At 43.0% G+C, this 16,366-nt stretch overlaps 1 protein-coding gene across 1 annotated transcript in view; it reads right to left on the bottom strand.

Annotated features, from left to right (window-relative positions):
• The window catches only part of coro7 (coronin 7), a 95,492-nt gene that overhangs the window by 6,736 nt on the left and 72,390 nt on the right, over positions 1–16,366 (bottom strand). Inside the window, exons 10-12 of the mRNA XM_062407143.1 lie at positions 752–806; positions 236–293; positions 22–167 (exon numbers count right to left, since the gene is read on the bottom strand). Of these exons, the coding sequence (XP_062263127.1) occupies positions 22–167; positions 236–293; positions 752–806 (259 nt within the window). The remainder of the gene's footprint in view (positions 1–21; positions 168–235; positions 294–751; positions 807–16,366) is intronic.

A 16,366-nucleotide genomic window follows, 5' to 3' on the forward strand; every position in this document is an offset into this window, starting at 1 on the left:
GCTTCAGGTCCGAGTGCTCACCTTGCGAGGGACTTGGTAGCTGACTGGCACAATGCAGCCGTCCGTCAGCTGCAGCACACGCATCACTTCGCAGGACATCACATCCAACGACAGTTTGGGAACCACGGCAGCGCCTCGCGTCGGGTTATCCACCAGGCAGTGGCTCACTGCAGGGAAGCTAGAGGATGAGTAACTCGAATTCTGAGCAGACAGATGAAAGATGAGCTGCACTTACCTGGAGAGAGGAACGGCTCCGAGGAAGAGACTTCGAAGCAATCCATCACCGTGTCTCCCTGTGCACAACAGAGGGACACTGAATCAGACACCAACACATGAAGTGTGACCGTTTACGTAATAAGTCAGAGAGCCTGTCCCGTTCATCTCCTCTCACTCCAAGATCATTATCCACATGGAGGAGGAGTAAACTTTAGCAATGACAGCTAACCTTTAAATTAAATAACTGTCAAGAAGGTGCAAATTCATTCTCTAGGTCCTTTTAAATCCTTTATGGAATCTTCTCTTTTAATGAAAGCTTTTACAAATGATTGATATTTACATTGCTGTGTTGTCATCGTTTCTTCATTGTAAAGCCCTTTGTAACACTGTTAAGTAAGGTGCTATGTGAATACATTTTATCAGATTATTATTATGAAAACCTCCAGGTATAAATATGCAACATTTACATCTTAACCCAATTCATTCTATCACCTGACAGAATTTTAGTGGAGATGAAAAGCAATCTGAATCTTACCAGTCCGGCCAGTACGAGCAAACCAGTGTCTTCATCAAACAGAGGGATCAGCGTTCTGAGGGCAAAAAGACAAGAGAGGGAGAAGGGCAGAAATGAGAAGGAGACATTAAAACTAGGTTCAGTACATTGACATTATGTCTATAGGTTGAAGTTTCACAAAGCCGCCACGAGGGGGAGCAGTTGGCTCACATTTAGGGTAACAGTGGTGACCTCCCAATGTGGATATTTGATCAAATTGTCTTCAACACAGCAAGCAAGGCTAATTGTGCAACTCAAAATTATTTTTGTATTAACTACCAATCTGTGTTTATTTTCGTCAAGAGAAAAATAGAGAAAAACCTCCATCATGACTAAAGCAGGACCAATGGAATCAAGCTGGGCTACACGGACAGTATATGTCATAAAAGACGGGTTGAGTTCTCAGCTGCCACGATAAGAACAGGTCAATGGAAACGGTTGTGAACAAAGAGAAGAGCCCCTATTTAGGTTTTTATTTATATATTCATGCTTTTACGTATATCTTCTTTTTCATTAAATTTTCTCAGGTGACATTTTCAGTACAAAAAACTCAAAGATATTAAATCTCCTAGTAAGACAAAAATACATTTTAAAAGATTGAGAACTCGAGCAGAGAACTTTTGCTTGATATTTGTTGATTTAATTGCTGTCTATCGGCAAAGTGATCCATCTACTTAACAACTTAACATCTCAGCTTCACCTTGGACACAATCACATGCCTCCTCTTAGGATTTGAGGTAAGAAGATTGACGGATGAGGAAGCTTTAATCCTGATTGGGGGGGGGGGGTACTATTGTTTGGAGTAATTAAACCAAACCAAAGAAATCGTGGCTTGGGGAAAGAGCTTAACAAACACAGGCAATGCTGGCAGATCTCACTTATTCACCGTTTCATCCTCTCATTTATACTCGCTCTGTCCCTCCCTTCGAAGAGAAGGCGACGGCTGATCCATCCACTTCACATCCCACGCCACTCGGCTGCCACCACGTCGACTAGGAATGGCCGAGCAGTGATGTAATGTACCGAGTACGACAGGATAATGACAATATAATGACAGACTAGGTTTGGGTATCTTCAGTGACGGCGCATTGATGACAGGCGGGGGTTTGCACTGTGCACATGTGAGGTTATTATAGCTCACATTCTTTATTCAGCCCACCTATATCTCCCCAAGACAGGGATCTTGTTTATTTGACTCTTTTGTCACAATATGGGAAGGGATTTTTTTTTTCTTGCCAGTTTTGCATTAACAGACAGAGAAGCGATTGAGTGTTGTTCATGACTGCAAAGGTGAGAGATATATTAATAAACTAGCCGGCCAGGTGGAAATTAACTTTGTAATTTGTAAATTTGATTTTAAAGTTTGCTTTTTTAACTGTAAAGTCTTAAAATATAAGAGAATCTAAAATTAAAAATTCAACCCCTTCTCACACAGCCCCAAGTATAGTTTTTTTATAAAGACCATTTAAAACAAAGTGCAGCACAGAGAGAAGTACAAGAATAAAAAGAGCTAAAAAGAGATTCTAAAAAAGTGAATAAAAATAACAAGACGAAAGTCAAAAGTCAGTGTGTGGCTGTGGGTCTTCAGTTTAACCTTAAATAATGAACTAAATACGGCAGGAAAAGAGAACGAGTGGATGATTCCCTGACAAAGATACAAACAAGTTGTGTTTTTTGCCTTATTTATTTTTCCATTAAAAAGGCGTACGTGCCGGTACCAGCATCTTTTGAGCCATATATGTCTAAATAGGTCAAAACTCTTGAGTTGATTCTATTATGCAATGTGTATAGTTCTCTAAAAGACAATTTTTTATGTTTTTTTGTATGTTTTGTTCCACTGAGATGTCACATTAAAAACTTGAAGTACTTACAGGCCTCTTTCCCTGCTTCCCTAACTCTGTCCTCCGGTTCCTCCTCTTTACTTCAGGATCTTTGACTTATCAGAAAACTGGACCTGTTGCAGACCTGCCTCCTCTTCCCTTCCACGTCCCTCCCTCTCCCCCAGTGTCCCAGGCCTGTGAAGTCAGCGAGGGGCGGCCACGCTTCGTTAGGACGGCTGTGTGTTCCCATGTCGGAGTCAGTCCACAGGGAGTCCCTAAACACCTCCATTCCCACACCCCTCTCGCTGCCCGTCTTCCCTTTTCCGACTAACCAGCACTGCCACCTTGCACCCACCGCTCTCTTTGTGCCTCCAGTCCCAATTATTTCTCTGCCGCCTTATCTCTGCTTTTCTCACAGTAAACGTGCAACAAGTCAAACAGCCACATAATAGGAGTGGAGTTTTATCACTGATAAAAGCCTCTGTTTACTGTCGCATTCATGCTCCACCTCACCGCCAGCCCACTTTCCCACACAGGAACACATATACGTGCATGCGAGCGCATATTTTTACTCAAGTAGTTGTAAAAGCAAACATAAATCTGCTACTAGTACAGCTTAACAATTACTCATTCCAGCAAATAGTTGTGCTAAGTTTGGGACCAAGCTTATTGTGAATATCTGGATCACATGGTCTGATTATGAATGAAAGAGGCTGTAAACAGACGTGTGATTGTGTGTGACGGAGTGTGTGTGTAATCCAGACATAAGCTTTTTCAGCGGTGTGTGACTAGCGGGTAAACCACACGTGTGTTATGTGTAGTGTTGAAATAATAATAACAAAAAGTGAGTGATGGAGTACGAAAAAGAAAGAGAAAAAAATAGAGAGTGAAATACACGAAGACGCGAATATCAGAACAGATTGAAAGATTTTACTCCACAAAAAGGACAGAATAGTTTCCCCAGTGTCACATCATCTATCTGCCCCCACCGGCGTCTCCACATCTTTTCCAACTCTTCCAACGCGCTGCAACAAGCCGCCTGATGCTCCTGGAACATTCCCCCTGGCCTCAGTCTGCTACTGGCCCTGGGCTCCACTCGGAGTTTAGACACATCAGAAAAAGTGAAGAGAGCTCACGTCCTGCCTCGTCTGCCATCGTCTCACACCGACCCTCTCACGCACACACACCAAAACACACATCATAAAATGACCCTCTGCCCATGACAGCAGCCTTCAGCACCCGCAGATACGGTGGGCATATTACTCTCGTGTGCACATGTGTGCGTTTGTGTGTGCGTGGATTCCGAGTAGGCCCACGTTTGTTATGATTATGAGAATGTGTTGTGGTTTGATCATGTAGGAGATAGTGGAATAGCTGACTGATGGATGGGCAGACCAATTAATATGTGGATGACAGACAAATACAGGGGGGAAGTGTGAGTATATGTGTGTTTGTTTCGGCAAAAACACACTCTCGAAAATATCCCTTCAGATTCATATTAACAAAACTCTGCAATTTAGGAATATGCTGTACATGCTCAAGCACGACAAAATATGAAAACTGCACACACATACTTCCACACATGTATAAGCACATGTGTGTACCTCCAGACACAGTAGTGTATTATGCACAGTGTAGATGGAGTATAGGTGGAGTTAATGAAAGCAGCCTGCAGAGGTATAAGGTTATGAGTTGAGCCCCAGCAGCTGTAGGACCAGATCAGTATCAGTCAAAGGAACCTTTCTTTCTTGTATGAGCTCATGGCCACTGGAGCAGCCAGCCTGACTGTGACAGACAGACGCTGGACAGACCAGTACGCTCCAGTCGTCAGGTCGGAGCTGCTCACCCAGTAGAAAAGAGAAAGAGAGGGTGCATTTGGGTAATGTGGTTTTGTTTGTTTGTGAGCAAGATTTGGCAAAACCTACCAGACGGATTAGCACAGAACTTATGCGGTTTGGGTCAGGGAAAGTCTCATAACAATTTGGTACAGATGTGGAGCAGGGAGCTGATAATCTGTCTTATTTAGGAGACCGATATATCTATGAGTGTGTGAAATTTGGTGCAGCCTGATTGGCTATTGGTTCTCGCTCTTGCCCTTCTTCGTCTGTCTAGAGGATGTTGTGTTGTTTTGTTTTACTGAATTACATATCAATAAAACTGATGTCAATAGCTAGCTGGGAACACATACTTGGAAATCAGTCTCGTGCGACCTCAGCTTAATAACTTCTCACTCTATTTCATTTTAACTCCCCCTCTCTCCTGTTTATCAGTCCCCTGGTTATGTCATCCCAATCAGTGGGAGTGAGCGAGCGCTGCCGTGCTATCACTCAGGGTGAAGGGTCGGCAGAACTGTGAACTCCAACCGTCCACTTTATCAGCCTCCCTGCCTCCGCAGCCTGCAGCTCGTCCAGCTGGACCAGCCGCTCTCTGGCGGCCCACTGGCCAGAGGCGACTCCTGATCTCAGCCTGATTCTTTGTTCGTATAATTATGTTTGAATTATCACACTGGTGGGTCAACGCAAAAACAGTGGACGTGTTGTTGCAGATCTCAAGTCAAGTGTGAGAGATCACAGTGGTCAGCCCAGTCATTCTGATAAAACATGAGCTTAATGTTCTTTTCCCACACTCGTCGAATTCAATGACACCCCAGCTCTTATCTGGTGAAGTTTAAGCAGGATTATTTTTGTATAAGGGCATTTAGAGACGTTACTTCACAATCCTGGTGAAATAATGTCTTTTAATAAATGAAAGAAAGATACTTGGGGATGTGGGAGAATGTGGGTGCTAGATTGATTCCCGTGTTTCTGTACCAATCCATCTCCTCTTCATTACATACATATTTTGGAAAAAGTCATCGATATCGCATCACTTATAATCAATAGAACATAATTATACTATCAGGTCTGAATAGAAGCTTCTTATATCACTAACTTGTCACAAACTCCATGTCCATCCCTCACAAGTTCTCTCACAAGTGCCTAACACCGGAGTTTTTATCCAATACAGATGTGTTTATGTTTAATTCTTGGAGGGGGGATGGGGACATCTTTCATTTAGCAGAGATTTGGTTCAAAACCAAACTAAAGGACAAATTATAGGATGAAGGTTTGTTTGTCAAGGCCTCATATGACGGTCCCCACACAAACACACAATAAGCAGCAGATTTATAACGGATCTGTTGTTGCATGAAAATTAATTCGTAGAAATATTTGGTATGTTGAACAGCTGTAACTAAACAGCTGTATCTCTCTCTGATTCAAAAGTATGACCATTGAAGCACATGTTTTTTTATTGTTGAGGTTATTTTCATCATCACTATCTGATGAAGAGAGTTCATATGACCTGATTATCCGTTTATCCTTTGATAACCCTGCCGTCTTCCTGTAATTGTTTGATGTGATACAACACACTTTCTGTTTCAGCGTTATTTCTCTTGTATAAGGCCATTGGACACAGCTAATAGCCTTAAGCACACTTGCGCTGCAGGCCGATGGGTTTTCACATCTCTCCGACAATGGGAGGACTGGTGCGGAATAATCCACTGGTGATTAACAGGGAGATTCATAATGAAACAGCACCGGACCTACAAATCCATCTCCAGGATGTGTCCTGTGAAGATGTGAAATCCAAAGAGACTAGAGTGAGAATTTCAGATCTTGGAAAAGATCCACTAAACAACCAACTAATGGTTTGGCAGCCGAAGTCCTCTCAAACTCCGCAGCATCACAATCCAGCACAAAAAGACAACTGTAAACAAACAGTGAATCACAGCTGATGAACGTTGTCACCTCTGTAAACTCACTCGCTCACAAAGCAATCAGACCTTCGCACTTGTGCCATGTAAACGTGTATCAATGTTGCCTTTAGCGGCATCGGAGCTCCACAGGACGCACCACAGAAGATCCACCACAGGGTCAGAGCGAGGGCGGCTTCACCTTCAGGCTTCAGCTCAGAGGGATCGAACACAACAAGGCACTTACACTGGACTTTCACTGTCCAAATTCATTTCATTTCACAGTTTGTTTCTGGGGCATAAGAATAAACAACATTGCAGCTTAGCATTTTGATTTCCATTAACCCTGTTTGAACCTTTCATGCTTTGGCATTGCCTTGAAATAATAGAGTTAAGAATAAAAAAATCCCAAGAAAAGATATTTAATCAGTTTCCCAGAGCTGTATTGTCAAGACTGCATAGCCAGAAAACTTCTAGTAAGGCATTGCTCTTTTATCTTAATATTTAAAACATGCTACTGTGTGAATATAATGTACATCAATATAAAAACATAGAACTGATGATAAAAAAAATATATGTATTAATTTTGTTTCCATTGTACAAATTGAGCAGGAGGTTCTAGCTACTATATACAACTACTAAATCATAGGGTAATATGCACATTTTTTGTGTAAATCAAAGTCTCTGAGGATTTTCAAAATCTGTCCACAAAAGCTGTTAAGACTTAAATGCAATGAAATGAAAGAAAAGCCAAACGCAGACATTGAGGACCCTGTAGGTTCTTCATTTAAAGGCTAAAACACTTCTCTGTTTGTGGCCGTGCAGAATGGAGATAAAGTCACGATGAGTTCAAGGACCCTCAGCAGGCTCTTGAGACGAGCTGCACAGTTGCCCAGCTGAGCTGTGTGTGTGTGTGTGTGTGTGTTTAATAAGTTTGCTGGACCCGCCTGCCCAGCTACCTCCAGTAGCCAGTTCATTAGAAGGGAATTAGAGTTGACGTGGTGCGTTCCTGAGAGGGGGAAGAAAAGCCAGGATTGTTGGTTGAGGGGCCAGCTGTGGCCGTGTCTGAAGCCCAGTGATGAGGCTCTTAGATGGGCTGCCAAGCGGCTACTCTCCCCTCACTTCACTGGGCCCCATCCTCTGGCCCCTGACAACCACCACACACACAAGTACGTATAGTGGCACAGACGCATGTGCACACACGCATGCTCGGGATTTAATTAAACTGACTGCGTCCCGTGTCAACAGTTCGGCACTGTGAACCCTTAGACACCCACACACTCAGAGTTCCGCATAGGAGCAGATGCAAAGCTGCCAAAAGGAAAAAAAGAACAGCTTCAACAGTAAAATCATTAATGTCCTAAAGAAACAGAACAAAACTTCATCACTAGTCTAACTTGTCGTCAGAGCAGCTGCAGCTTCACACTGAACTTAACAAGCCGGTATATTGACACCTCCAGAAAGTGAAGTTACATAGCATACTGGCGTTGTGGAATCAAACGCGTGACATGTAACACAACAGCGTCTAAGTCCATTACGGCTCTCCCTTTTACACAGATATTAATCCCCATAACATAACATTCCCACCTTGAACGGGACACGGGGAGCCCCAATCAGAGCGTCATATCTCTCAGTTAATCCCGTTCTGCTTTGAAAACAGCGAGACCGCAAAAGGACGGCCCAAACTGCATCAGCCACACAACACAGCTTCACAAGATGTCAAGGATGTGTGGAAAAACATCCTCTTGCAGTATAATAGAGAAGTCAAGACAACTTCACAAACAGAGTCGTCTGACCACATGATGGACAGTGCAGCTGTTTTGCATAATGGCAACATAAAAAACGAAAACCCCAATCTGTATTTTTAACAAGAAGAGACAGAGAGAGAGAGAAAAACCAGGCCTTCAAATTGCTGAGCAGATAATTACACACATTTCTACTTGTCCAAGACGCATAAGAGAAATTAGAGACTCATCTCCAAAGGACACACGCTCATAAGGAGTCGCACACTCACAAACACTCAGGCAGACCTATAAATGTGGTAAACTGGTCCAGACAGCAGAGCTATAAAGCAGCCAGGACACTGGCCATAAACTGGCAGGAGACCTCAGACTCAGGGCTGAAGTGCAGACCAGTGAGTGCAGGGGGGGCTGGGCTGTTGTAGAACGTGGGTGGGCGTGAAGGTGTCATGGTATATGGACTAAAGGTGTGAGGCTACTAATAGGAAACATAAATCTTCAAAAATGCAAATGAGTACACACATGGCAGGTTTCGTTCACATGTCATGCATTTGAGTCCAGGTTTGCCTTCTGTGAAGTCTGCTGCTTGTCGTCATCTGTGGAGCCCAGGAAGAGTTGCGTTCCGCGTTAACCCCGGGGCTCAGCATCAAGGGCCCGGGCTAGATGACCATTAAATGACCTGTCGGCGGGGGCCTGGGAACTGTTCAGCAGCCGCGACCGCCTCAGACGACAGAGGAGAGAGGAAGTGAGGCGCAGGAGACAGAGAGAGAAAGTGCGAGGGTCACGACCGCGGCAAACCCTCTCTGCTCCCGGGCCACCTGAGGGAAGTCCAGTTCCCGTCACGGTCGCATCGGAGGCACAAGCGGCAGGCAGAGTTACACATGTTGAGGAGGAAGTGAGGAAACAGTGACCTGTTTCCTGTTTTCAAATGGAAGTTGATGGATTGTCAGCCGGCATTAGGACTTGAGCAGAATCGGAGCTAATGACACACACACACACACACACACACACACACACACACACACACACACACACACACACACACACACACACACACACACACACACACACACACACACACACACACACACACACACACACACACACACACACACACACACACACATACACACACACACACACACACACACACACACACACACACACACACACACACACACACATTATAAATTAAACTATGTGGAATTTATAAAACCATAAAAATCGAATGGCAAATATGTTATTGATTTTAAATTTGAATTTGTATCTGTATCAGTGCTTGACCAATATTATTCCGGATAAATCCCATTACATTTTGTGAAGAAACTAGAAAATAGCAGTTTCATGCTCTAAATCAGCCATGGACATTGTGTCTTGAACAGTAATTATGCCACATTCCAGAGGCCTAACTCAAAAGTAATGATCATACTGTGAGCTCAGTCAGTTTTTATAAAGAACAGATCGGAGGTGATGTCAGTCTTGGGTAAACTCCAGTCTTTCTTTCCTACCGTGGAAAAACCACAAGTCCAACCTGTTGCTGATGTGTCCTTCACAAAGTGAAGTCGACCTTTAAGAACGCAAACCGCAAAGAACAAACTCGACAGACGACTTACCGCCCTGTTAAAAACCTGCCAGATTAAAGAGGCCGCGTTCTCTCCCAGCACAGACACTCGACTGCTAAAGAGCAAACACACAACTGACGCCATAACCGAGCTGTGATATCACATGAGTTGGACGTTTTCTATTGATAAATATCTTTGGCAAAAGTTGCTCAACCCTTCGGCGGAAGTTCCCTCGAATTATAGCACTGACATGACCTCACACAAAGCCTCAAACTGGATGATCCAAACCAGTCAGTTCTACTGTGTATGACTGACTGACTGTGTGTGTGTGTGTGTGTGTGTGTGTGTGTGTGTGTGTTTGTGAGTGACTTTCCTTCGTGGACAGCCAAGACAGAATTATTTTAAATGCTCGAACCGTCAAAAAACTGTAAATTACCGACATAAAACATGACGGTTTAATATTTGCTTTTCTTTCAAACCTGAGTCCGTGTCTGCAAATGAGTGACAGGTTCGACCAGAGAGGGGTAAGGTGAAGGAAATAAAAATAAAGAGAGCACTTTGAAACTCATTCCTGCTCAGCCACAAATACACATTCTTGAGGCGTTCAACAGAGAACCATTCATCAGTGAACATTCGCTTGTGTTTTGACTCCACGGTGTCTTCTGCTTTATCAGAGTTAGTTAACAGAGTTTATCAGAGCTGCAGTGTCTCTGTCTCTGGTACCAAGCCACTGTGGATATGACTCATCTCTCTGTGACACACACACACAAACACACGCACACACACCTTGCTGCCGGCGACTGTGTCCATACTTTACTCTTTCTGGTCCCCATACAAAACAACACTTTATCACTTGGATCCCCGCCACTGATCTTATTTCTTGTATCTCAAAAGCACACATTCCACTCCGGTGGGACGACAATCTTATATCTCCGAAAAAAGTAAACATTTGGAAACACTAAAAAGATCGTTTTCAGAGTGATAACTAAGTTTTGGCTGATAAAGATGTTCGTGTTAAGACATGAAAATCAGCAACAACCTTACATTCACTAAGCAGACTTTGTGTCCCTCACTGTACCTTGTAGGATTGATAATCTAAAAATGATTTCTGCACCGTACCCTCTGCCTCCTTACTTTTTCCCCTTTGTTCTGGTTGGACTGACACGGAAAGCCTGCATTTTACTGTAAGAGGCTCCTGCACAGTCACAATAAATCATGGGCTTTAATGACCGAAGCAGGGATTTGTACAGTGCAAACCAATAAAAACCACAGGACAGATCAGATTTACAATAAAAGAGTGAAAAAAGAGAGAAACTAAGCCAGACAAGAGAGAAGAGATAAGATAACTACATGTAGTAAATCTCAACAGTTATGTATATGTGTGTATTTGTGTATGTGTGTGTGTGTATATGTGTGAATGTGTGTGTGTGTGTATGTGTGTCCTTCTAGGAATGCTTTGAGCTATATCATAGTACATCTGGAAGAGTTATTGGACAGAAAGAGACCAAGAGAAAGTGAGAGAGTGTAGATGGCTGCAACTGGTACGACCAGACTGACTCCTATTGCTCCTCATTCTTTGCAGATGCCTCGGCCTCGAAGAAGGAAGTTTCAGGATATAAAAAAAAAAAAAAGAATAACAAAAATGAATTGAAAAACCGATAACAAATGAACAAACACCTTTCTCTCTGCTGTTTCTTTTCGTTTAATAAACTTCTACTTAACCAGTCCTTGATGTCAAGGCTACCACATGTCCATGTTGCCATTATCAGTGCTGTGCGTCAAAGCTGAAGACAGGCTTGTTATCGGTGTGCATGAGTGTTTGTTTTTATCCAGCCTTCTCTATTTAACTATAAGAAGGTCATGTGGCAGAAAGCAAAAGGGCTTCGGACGGAAGCGTTGTATACTCATGAAAGAACACACAACACGATCGAAAGATATCGTGTTGCCGGTTGCTGACCAAACCTGAATATGCAACTCACTCTTCTACAAGCAGCAGGTTGACCTGACGTGACCTGTGCCGCTTCGCCGCTCACATCCCTCTGGCAGAGTTTCTGTCATAGTACAAACCAGAAATGCAGTCATAGTGAACATACTGTAGCTAAGCTGCAGTCGCTTTGCTTCCTGCACTCAACCACAGGCATGCTGCTGTTACCCAATACCTGACATACCAGACTGCAGGGTGAGAATGAGCCGGAGAGGTAGGAAGGAGGGAGCACAGGAGGGTGGAGAAGAAATGAATGGAGGAAATGAAGGACGAGGAATGAAGAAGAGAGGGTTGTTCTTTTTACGAGTGGAGGCTGAAACATGCCTCTCTGGGCTGCACATTCAGATCTGAACATTCCTCTCACACTTGTGTGTTGAGCATAGATTTACGTGGTTAATCCTTTCTAGTGTGAAACCATAGCAAGAGTTATATTGTTTTATGTAATTGCATGACAGACAGCGTTCAGATTCTGCAGGTATGTGTGCAGTCTGCTCTGTGCATGGTTTGTCTGCAGAGGTGTTTATTTGCAGAGGTATCAATCCAGCTTTTTGGAATGATTAGAATGTGGCAAGACAACTTGATGCATATAAACAAAAGATCCCCCCAGAAATGTTTTATGACACTTAAATTATAATTTAATAATAAAATATGAAATATAGATAAAAATAAAAAGAATAAATGAAATCTCAATAAATGCTAAATCTCTGAATGTAATAATGTTTTGTTTTCAAAAAAGTAACTGCTGCTTGAGGCGAATACAGAGTGAAAACAGCCTTCTAGTGTGAAACCGCACAAATCCTCATTCTGCATGGGGGGTATTAACATGGAACTGTTAGAAAAAGAAGAATGAGAGAAAGAGTACATGCAAAAAAAGTTAAGTTAATGACGATCATGGGAAAACCGGCCTTCTAAGTGACTCCCTGAGTGAGAGAGGGACGGGAGGTCACCCACCCGACCTCTCAACCCAACCTCTTCCCCTCCGATCTCACCCCTTCTCCTTCAGGCCTCACTCCTCTTCAATCTCTCTTATCTGAGAGCAGAGATAAGGAAAAAAACCCTCACGTTTAGTTCAAGAGAGAAAAGATAACCAGCCAGAAAACAAATGCAGGACACACGTGTGGTATAAAACACTCAAAGGCTCAACCACTCATTGCTGTAAGAGAAAGCCGCTCTACGCCTGCTCCATTCAGTAAAAACCAGGATTGTTTCAGGAAGCATTCTTCTTCCTTTCAACAATAAAACGTGCACTAATGGCTTGTCCAGCTCTGAGGCATGAATGTCACAGCTGTGCTGTCTGTTTCTGTCTCTCGCCTTAATGAGAAGTGCCAGTGCGCGCAGAGTCAACAGACCAGTAAACCTCCAAGTGAACTATGGTCTGACCTCTTGAGGTCTCCGTGTGTTCGCTGTCTTTGCCTCTTCTGCGTGAAACAAACAGCTCCTGCAATCGCTGAAAGTCGAGTGCACAGAGATCTTTGTGTTAAGGGCCACTACATCAACCTCAGTAACATGAACAGCTGACTTGAGACTCTAGATTTATTCAAATCTATCGCTGTTCCCGAATAAAAGGCGAGAGAAGGCAAAATTATATTTAGAGTGAAAACCCCAACTCCTTAATAGAGCCACACTTTATAGAGCCAGACCCAATCTGGATAGCTGGGGGCAAATGCAGATACCATTATTAGGTATTAGATATTATAGTGGCCAATAGAGATTTTTTTATTTTTTTTATTGTAAGAAAGTAATGTTATTGAGGCTTGACATTCTAAAGTTTAATCATAAACTTTATTTTAAATAAATATAAATAAACACGTAAAACCAAACCTGTTTTTTGTCAAATATAAACATAACTGCACATCTTTTTTGCATTGTTTGCCAAACACAAGCGCAAAAACTAAAAACGCAATTTTACTTTGAGTTTAAACAAAGATGGATTGTGTCAACAAGATGATCAAATATACACGTATATGTATATATACATAAATATTCAAAGGTTCCTCTATTGAAGACAGCTTTACGAGCAACAGATTGACTTATTATGAGTAGAGGTGGCAAGAGGCAGTGGCTGGGAAGAGTCAACAATTCCCTTTTATCTGAGGCACAGCATTTGATTTTAGTATTATATGTTTGTTATCAACTTCTGCTTTGAGTTCACTCCTCTCTCCCTCTCTCTGTTTGCCATAGTTCTCAGTCTCATTCAGGTTCCTATAGCAGCCACTAATCAACCATGCATGTTCCTGGTTTCTCCCTCTCCCTTCCCACACATACGTTTTCACCCTATGGCTGCCGGGTGCTGGGAAGCTGTGGGAAGACGGGCAGGTCTCACAGCAGCCCACACATAATGCCATCAGAGCAGATTTAGGTGTGACGGGGAGACATACAGAACAGATGCCACATGCAGTCACACCAAACACTAAACACAAGGACACACAGAGGCTGGGAGAAGAAGGAGCAGGTAGTGGATACATCAGAAAGTAACCCAGGACAACATGTCATGCCTTTAAACTCCACTTGTAATTAAATCATGTAAAAGGAGAAGTCCGGTAAAACTCCTCCCCTCAACTCACTTCTGTGGGCCCAATTATTTTTACTGCAGTTTATTAAAAAGTGTTTTTATAGTTTTATAGTTATAGTGCACTTATAATAAAGTTGAGCAACAGTATAAAACTTACAATGTATAAAGGAGGGAAGAAAAAAGAGGTCAGAAATTGTAAAACTTATGTGCGAGAAATTGGAGCGAGCCAAATAACAAATGGGATTAGGGCTAACTAGGGTGGAGGAAAAAGGAAGTGATGAAAGTCTGGTTCATGAAATACTGCAGAACGAGTTAGCGCACAAACATAACAAACGTATGCAAAATACGTGGGAGGCGATGAAATGAAATCCCCGTGCCCTCCGTGGCGCTGTGGCTTCTGTAAGAGCCTTTAGCTTTAAACCGTTGTCTGCAGTGGGCTCAGCAGCAAACCAGTGTTTCACCAGTTCCCCAGGGCAGTGGTGGGGCACGGACTGGATGCCGCCTCGCCATCTTTTACCGGGCCAGGGTGATTAGGAGCTCAACGTGCTGAAGGCAAAGGCTGTAATGCTGTGTGCAACACTGACCCAGGGCCTGCGACTGTCCTGTAATGCACCAACAAGCAGGACCTTTCTGTTGAGGACATGATGAGTGTTTTATGCTCAACAGTGGGACAGCATAATGTCGATTCAACACACGTGATGAGTGGAAAGATTTACGCATTTACTTCAAAGCCTGTTGAACAATACAGTGCTGTGTGGGTTAAGATGTTATGTTGTCATCACATCTCATTGTTGTTATATTTAAAGAACTGGCTTTGTTTAATTTTACATGCTAGTGTGAATCTAATTTAATTGCCATAGGTCAGGGGGAAAATGCTTCTTCATTTTAAAGCCTCATTTAACATCAAAATTATGTTTTACAGTAGTAAATTGTACAAGTGGAAAGTGCCGATTCTCAGGCACATAAAAACATCTAAGTGCCCATATTCAATTTTTCCATTTCCTTCGTGGATGTGAAATATCTGCGAAGTTACAGAGGCCAAAGTCAGTGGCAACACAAAGCACTGCTCCTGGTTTACCTTCTGTCTCAGCCTGATTGTCAACATACGACTCAGGCTCCGATTGGTACGACAAAAACAACAACACTCTAGTTGCCGTTGCTCCAGATGCCTCCAGGATGAGGAGCGTGACATTTTCTGACATGCGTTGTGAACAGGTGACGAATGACAAAACTGTCAAATGTCTGCTTAGAGGCAATTGTTGTGGTATTTTGAGAATTGGAGCATGTAAAACTTTTCTAGCAGACCCACGAATTAAAATGACGAAGCCGTAAATGCCCCGAAAAATATGCGCACTTTAAATATCAACACCACAAAGCTTTGACTGTATCACCCGGAACACGAAGGGGGACCAAAAATCTACAACTACACACAAAGCAGGATTTCTTATGTCTTTACACATTTGTTCCGTTTTGTATCGACCTGTTTCGAATAGTATTAAGTGAAAAAAGAGGTTTAAAAAAAAATGAGGTAAAAGGTTATATCACCATCCACAAACGTTGAATGACAAATGTGTCGACCTCAGCGCACCTGGACAACGTCAGCACTGGTGTCGAAGCCTGGACACAGTTTATGTGTATTTTGTAGAGAGCGAGGGAGTGAACGAGGGGGAGGAACAGAGAAAGAGGAGAGCACGTGTACTGATGTTGAGGCTCATACGTGTGTGATAAAGTACAAGAGGGTAAGATTTATTTCCCCCCCCCCTTTATTTTATATCTCCTGTACACATAAAACTCGGTTGTGGCTACGACTGAGAAGCTACATCTGGACCCTGCGGGGCGAGCGTGAAATCATTTCTCTATTCCTGCAATTTACAGTAATGCCTTACAGATGACACAGAGTGTTTGTGTGTGTGTGTGTGTTGCGTGAGTAATAAATCCTTTCGAGTAGGAGTAGAAGGAAGGCATGACCCACAGACTGCACGCGGACTGATATCAAAAAAGAAACGGTACAAAATACATAAGCTCGACAAGTGGAACTAAAGTGGCCCTTGTTCATAGGTTACAGAGGGTGATGCGGTTTCAGGAGACATGTGCGAGGGCCTCCGGGCTAAAGAGAGGTCTGTTTGATAACTTTATTTCTTGTACCTGTTGGGCTGGTTTCAATTCTTTTTCACAGTTTTATCTTCAGCACGTGGGGAAAAACCGAAGCTCTGCAGGATAGTACTGCACGGGCCAGACCCATTCAAA

The sequence above is a fragment of the Platichthys flesus genome, chromosome 16 (assembly GCF_949316205.1).
Source record: "Platichthys flesus chromosome 16, fPlaFle2.1, whole genome shotgun sequence".
In the NCBI taxonomy this organism is placed as follows: Eukaryota; Metazoa; Chordata; class Actinopteri; order Pleuronectiformes; family Pleuronectidae; genus Platichthys; species Platichthys flesus.